This window comes from Carassius gibelio, chromosome A7 (assembly GCF_023724105.1).
Source record: "Carassius gibelio isolate Cgi1373 ecotype wild population from Czech Republic chromosome A7, carGib1.2-hapl.c, whole genome shotgun sequence".
Taxonomy (NCBI): Eukaryota; Metazoa; Chordata; class Actinopteri; order Cypriniformes; family Cyprinidae; genus Carassius; species Carassius gibelio.
In genome coordinates, this window is record NC_068377.1 from 23,591,410 (window position 1) to 23,597,867 (window position 6,458).

Sequence of the window (6,458 nt, forward strand, 5' to 3'; positions counted from 1 at the left end):
AAAGCAATAACAGTGTATTTATAAAGATACTTGCAAGACTTATGTTATCATTATCGTTGTCTTAAGTCTCTGGGGTATATTTGTAGCAATACCAAAAATGCGTTGCATAGGTTTTTTGCACCCTCAGATTTCAGCTTTTCAAATATCTCAGCCAAATATTGTCCTATCCTAAAAAAAAACATACATCAGTGGAAAGCTTATTTATTCAGCATAAATCTCAATGTATGAACCTCGATTTAGGAAAAAAAAAAAATTACCCTTATGACTGGTTTTGTGGTCCAGGGTAACATACAGAAAACAGAACAATTTATATATATATAATTATATTATAGGTTAAAATGTTTAATTTTTATAGTTTTTTTTTTTTTCATTTTTATTCCCTCACATATACAGTGCCCTCCACTATTGTTGGCACCCTTGGTAAATATGAACAAAGGTGGCTGTGAAAATAAATTGGCATTGTTTATCCTTTTGATCATTATTTAAAAAATCACAAAATTCTAACATTTCATTAAAGTAAAACAATTGAAAGTGGGGAGAAAATCTCTTGATGATCTTTATCCCCAATTCATAATGGCCACAATTATTGACACCCCTAGAAATAATTTTAAGGTAAAATATCTCTGAAGTACAGTTTTGTTCAAAATAATAGCAGTACAATGTGACTAACCAGAATAATCAAGGTTTTTAGTATATGTTTTATTGCTACGTGGCAAACAAGTTACCAGTAGGTTCAGTAGATTGTCAGAAAACAAACAAGACCCAGCATTCATGATATGCACGCTCTTAAGGCTGTGCAATTGGGCAATTAGTTGAAAGGGGTGTGTTCAAAAAAATAGCAGTGTCTACCTTTGACTGTACAAACTCAAAACTATTTTGTACAAACATTTTTTTTTTTCTGGGATTTAGCAATCCTGTGAATCACTAAACTAATATTTAGTTGTATGACCACAGTTTTTTAAAACTGCTTGACATCTGTGTGGCATGGAGTCAACCAACTTGTGGCACCTCTCAGCTGTTATTCCACTCCATGATTCTTTAACAACATTCCACAATTCATTCACATTTCTTGGTTTTGCTTCAGAAACAGCATTTTTGATATCACCCCACAAGTTCTCAATTGGATTAAGGTCTGGAGATTGGGCTGGCCACTCCATAACATTAATTTTGTTGGTTTGGAACCAAGACTTTGCCCGTTTACTAGTGTGTTTTGGGTCATTGTCTTGTTGAAACAACCATTTCAAGGGCATGTCCTCTTCAGCATAGGGCAACATGACCTCTTCAAGTATTTTAACATATGCAAACTGATCCATGATCCCTGGTATGCGAGAAATAGGCCCAACACCATAGTAGGAGAAACATGCCCATATCATGATGCTTGCACCTCCATGCTTCACTGTCTTCACTGTGTACTATGGCTTGAATTCAGAGTTTGGGGGTCGTCTCACAAACTGCCTGTGGCCCTTGGACCCAAAAAGAACAATTTTACTCTCATCAGTCCACAAAATGTTCCTCCATTTCTCTTTAGGCCAGTTGATGTGTTCTTTGGCAAATTGTAACCTCTTCTGCACATGCCTTTTTTTTAACAGAGGGACTTTGCGGGGGATTCTTGAAAATAGATTAGCTTCACACAGACGTCTTCTAACTGTCACAGTACTTACAGGTAACTCCAGACTGTCTTTGATCATTGGCTGAGCCTTTGCCATTCTGGTTATTCTTCTATCCATTTTGATGGTTGTCTTCCGTTTTCTTCCACGTCTCTCTGGTTTTGCTCTCCATTTTAAGGCATTGGAGATCATTTTAGCTGAACAGCCTATCATTTTTTGCACCTCTTTATAGGTTTTCCCCTCTCTAATCAACTTTTTAATCAAAGTACGCTGTTCTTCTGAACAATGTCTTGAACGACCCATTTTCCTCAGCTTTCAAATGCATGTTCAACAAGTGTTGGCTTCATCCTTAAATAGGGGCCACCTGATTCACACCTGTTTCTTCACAAAATTGATGACCTCAGTGATTGAATGCCACACTGCTATTTTTTTGAACACACCCCTTTCAACTAATTCAACTAATTGCCCAATTGCACAGCCTTAAGAGCGTGCATATCATGAATGCTGGGTCTCATTTGTTTTCTGAGAATCTACTGAACCTACTGGTAACTTGTTTGCCACGTAGCAATAAAAAAATATACGAAAAACCTTGATTATTCTGGTTAGTCACATTGTACTGCTATTATTTTGAACAATACTGTATATTATCATTGATATTTAATTTTTTTTAGCACATTAGGTTGATTATGAGCATTAAATTGTTCCACAGAATTATAAATATGAGGAACACAAAGGCCCAGAGGCAGACTTAACCATTAGACCAAGGTAGTCAACTGCCTTGAGCCCCCAAAAGCCAAGGGCCCCCTAAAAAAATGTTTATATGCAAGATTCATGTTCGGTGCGGACGTGAAAGTGGTGGCTTTTCACATCTACCTATAGGAATACGACACCTATTGCGGCATTCCTATATAAGCCTTATTCAGTAGTTTTCAGCAGCTTTTCAGCTTGCTCAGGAGCAAATTACCCTTCTCCATCCCCAGCTCCTCCTTTCGCCACAGTTAGGGCTTGGCTTTCTGATATTCCTTGCAAATCAGACTCCTTTATCTTGATTAAAGTGTTACACTTAAATATATCATTAAGTATATTAATGATATCTGCCTTGTTCTGTTCTGTTCTGTTTACACAAGGGGGTTATTATTGCTGATCTCCCTGCTCATTCATGACATGCTGCATAGATGGGCAGGGAGTTTTTTGTCCAGAACAGAACCATACCGCCAAATCAAAGTACATGCTAAGTATCTATCATTTTAACGATAGTGGTCCTGACAGAACTGTCTGTACATCTGTGTTGAACATGCTTCTTAGCAAAAGTAGGGCCCCTATGATTTCAATGATGTAGAAAATGGGGACGGAATACCGAAATCCATTCTTAAAAACGGAATTTACTGCACAGCGCTGGTGGTTGTCGACAGTAGTAGCTAAATAGTATTTTGCCATTTGGTTTGATTGAGGTGTACTGAATTGCTTTTGATTTATTCATTCAATATTTGACAAATTCTGTGACATTGATCTTTACATTATAAACATCTGTTGTGTAGCACTTTTTAATGTACAAAAATTAAAAGGTTTGTTTAATTTTCATTGGAATAAAATATAGATTAATGTTTTCATTCTTTTGATGAAAAAATAAATAAATAAATAAATAAATCACCAGAGGGGTTTAGTACAAACAGGGATAAAAAAAGTACCCCATGCCCAGGTTTAAATATACTGCTGGATCTGCCTTTTTTACTACCGGAGGTCCTGGACATCATGTAACATGACATAATGTATTCAAACAGATACCAAAGAAAAAAAAAATGTTTTAAATCTATCCTCTGTTAGAAATCTTTTAATTGACTGTGGTTGGATCTTCCTTCAGGACATTAATCCAAAACAAATATTAAAATCAACCCAAAAATGGGTAACTGAGCACAAAATGAAGCTTCCGCCATGGCTGTCCCAGTCCTCTGACCTGAACCCTATAGAAAATGAATGAGGTGAACTGAAGAGAAGAAGCACCATCATGGAGCTGTGAATCTGAATGATCTGGAGAGATTCTGCATGAAGGAATGGTCTCTGATTTCTTATTAAGTGTTCTCCAAACTCTTCAGGCATTATAAGAGAAAACTCAGAGCTGTTAACTTGGAAAAATGTGTTGCAATGATTGGGTGCCAATAATTGTGGCCAACATGAACTAGAGAAATCATTTATTGCACAATGAGATTTTCATACCCATTTTCAGTTGTTTTATTTAAATTAAAGTTTAGCATTTTGTGATTTTATTTTAATGAAAATTCAGAAGAATAAACAATGCAGATTTATTTTTAAAGATGCCTCTGCTCATATTTTCCAAGGGTGCCAATAAAAGTGGAGGGCACTGTAAGTATACATTACATACATTCAAATAAATTATGTTTTTTTTTATATTATTTTGGTTTTCACTGTCAATTTATTTTATTTTATTTTTATTTTTATTTTTTGCAGTTCATTAATGTTCACAAAGTGCTCCAAAAGTGCTAGCCATAATTGCCTGCTTTATATCACTAGTATTAGTTTATTTTCAAATTTCACAATTATATTCAAAAATAATTTTATGATTGATTTGTAGCTATTAATATGATGCAATAAGATTAAATCTCTCAAACATGTTGTCCATAGTCCACTATAAATAACTTTTTTATTGCACAAGAACAATTGGGGAGTTTTGTTTTCTCAAAATAAAACTTTATTGATAAACATGACCAAGAACTACTGTATAAACATTGTGTTTTAGTTTGAAGCAATGGTCTGGTCAACCCAGGCACGGAGTTTGGTGACACGGGCGTACACGCCTGGTGAACTGGTTGAGCAGGTGCTGCTTCCCCAAGACACGATACCAACCAGAGTCCAGACTCCATTCTTCTCACAGACCAGAGGACCGCCAGAATCACCCTGAAACACACAAAAGTAAGTCAGATCTGTACAGTCTTCAAGAACTTCAAGAACAAATAGAGAGGTAAACTGCGAAATCAATAGAAATTTACCATGCAGGAAGAAGCACCAGAGGCTCCAGCACAGATCATCAGATCAGTGATGTTGGTTCCCCAGTAACGCTTGCAGTCGTCATTGGTCAGCAGTGGCAGAGCAGCCTGCTGGAGCAGGGCAGGGGTATCAGGAGCTGAAAAGGGTAGATTGGCAGAATTTTAAAGGCTTTCAACAGAAAATAAATTAGGACAGAGAATATGAACAAAGGCTAAAACATACATTCAAGTTTAGAAATACATGCAAACTGATACAAATGCTGAAATGAAGGAGATTCTGAAACTCACCATTATATCTGGTCAGGCCCCATCCAGAGGTCACACACTTCAGGCCACCAGCGAAGTTATCACTGGTTTCAGCGAGACACACAGGAGACACGTGAGTGTTGATCTGAGCAGGAGTGGCCAGCTTGATCAGGAGGATGTCATTGTTGATGGTGTAGCTGTTGTAGTTAGGGTGCTTGATAGACTGTGGGGAAAGGATACAGACATTTAAACGTTCAGATTTCTAAGTAGATTTTAAGATTTTCATCTGTGGGAATTCTCTCTCCAGTGATTCAGGTGCAATACACTAGTCCTGCAGCGCTTCAGCAGCGAGGAATCAGCTACTAGTTCAAAAAGATTCCAGTTTGATCAAGTCTTTACTGAACTATATCGATCAGATATGTTTGTGAATCAACACCTGACTTACAGAAATGCAAGTTATCATTATTAGGGGCCAATGACTGAAGTTGCTGTAGCCCCTATTGGTACTGTTAGAAGTCTAGGGTAGCCCTATGAACTGTAGAAAGTAAAATCATGAAACTTAGTACACTGATTGAGGTATGAATCCTGAATAGTAATTTTGAACATTTTCACAGATGTTGAATGATTGAAGAATGTTCTGTGTAAGGATCATCACTTACTGATTGTCCATATGATGTGTTGTTAAAAAGATTCGCATTTTACGTGTAGTTTTTATTAATCAATTAAATGATTTTGTTATTTATTTATGGAGTGAATTTGGATGGAGGTTTCCCCTGCTAAAGCAGAATTCTGTAGGAAATGATGCTCAGTATAATAGATATTGAGAGTCTACACACCTTTCCAACACTAATGGTCTGAATGGCCTCAGCATTGGATGAGCGATCATGCTCTCCCAGGATGACGCGGTGAGAGGTTCTGTAAAAAATTACATTTTATAACACAAAATCTTTGACAACAGTACTTGCTAGTTTAAAATGCAAACTTAATCTTAATAGAGTCCTACAAGCTAAACATTGTAAAGTTGTAGATTTAATCTTTAATACTGTTTACCTGACATTGCAGTGAGCAGCAGTCACAACCCACCACTCATTGATCAGGGAGCCACCGCAGAAGTGGAAGCCAGTGGAGTCCTGGAATAAAAATTGTAATGATGTAATAATTTAATAAACCTTTTGAGTTAGCATTGAAATGTATTGTTATTGACAGATTTTACCTGCAGAGACACCTGCCAGGGCCAGGAGTGAGGACGAACCTCCTCACCATTCACAATCCTGGAGTAGCCAGTGATAACAGGGGGGATGGCAGGAACGCCACAGCCTGGCAGACCACAAAAAATTGAATCAAAGCAATTTAACAGATTAATTTGTTCTAAGGGCTATTTAATTAACGTAATCTAGGCTTAAAGGCTGTTATTAAAGTATCTTATTTTGAAACAAATCGTACCATAGGCTGCACCAAAGAAGGCGAGACAGGAGAAGATCCACAAGAAGGCCATTGCTGCAGTTGAATGTTGTCTGCTCCTCTGAGGGCTTTATATATTCTGTCCTCATTCATACACTGGACATCTTATCTCGCTACTGTGGGATTGTGTGCACCTAGAATT

General features: G+C 37.1%; 1 protein-coding gene across 1 annotated transcript; it reads right to left on the bottom strand.

The window, feature by feature from the left end:
* Window positions 1-4,291: 4,291 nt before the first annotated feature.
* On the bottom strand, window positions 4,292-6,458 carry LOC128016874 (chymotrypsin A-like). The gene is made up of 7 exons (XM_052601734.1): window positions 6,299-6,458; window positions 6,069-6,172; window positions 5,906-5,985; window positions 5,692-5,770; window positions 4,898-5,078; window positions 4,613-4,746; window positions 4,292-4,520 (listed from the first exon to the last, which is right to left on the bottom strand). Exons 1-7 carry the CDS (start codon window positions 6,348-6,350, stop codon window positions 4,359-4,361), a joined length of 792 nt encoding a protein of 263 aa, XP_052457694.1. The 5' UTR covers window positions 6,351-6,458; the 3' UTR covers window positions 4,292-4,358.

What these genes read in the sequence shown, in the direction of transcription:
- LOC128016874 (XM_052601734.1), bottom strand. Translation starts at nt 6,350, where the DNA reads ATGGCCTTCTTGTGGATCTTCTCCTGTCTCGCCTTCTTTGGTGCAGCC. An exon ending in GCTGCTCACTGCAATGTCAG is followed by an intron (nt 5,771 to 5,905) that starts GTAAACAGTATT and finishes AATTTTTTACAG; the next exon opens with AACCTCTCACCGCGTCATCC. An exon ending in CTGGTGCTTCTTCCTGCATG is followed by an intron (nt 4,521 to 4,612) that starts GTAAATTTCTAT and finishes TGTGTGTTTCAG; the next exon opens with GGTGATTCTGGCGGTCCTCT.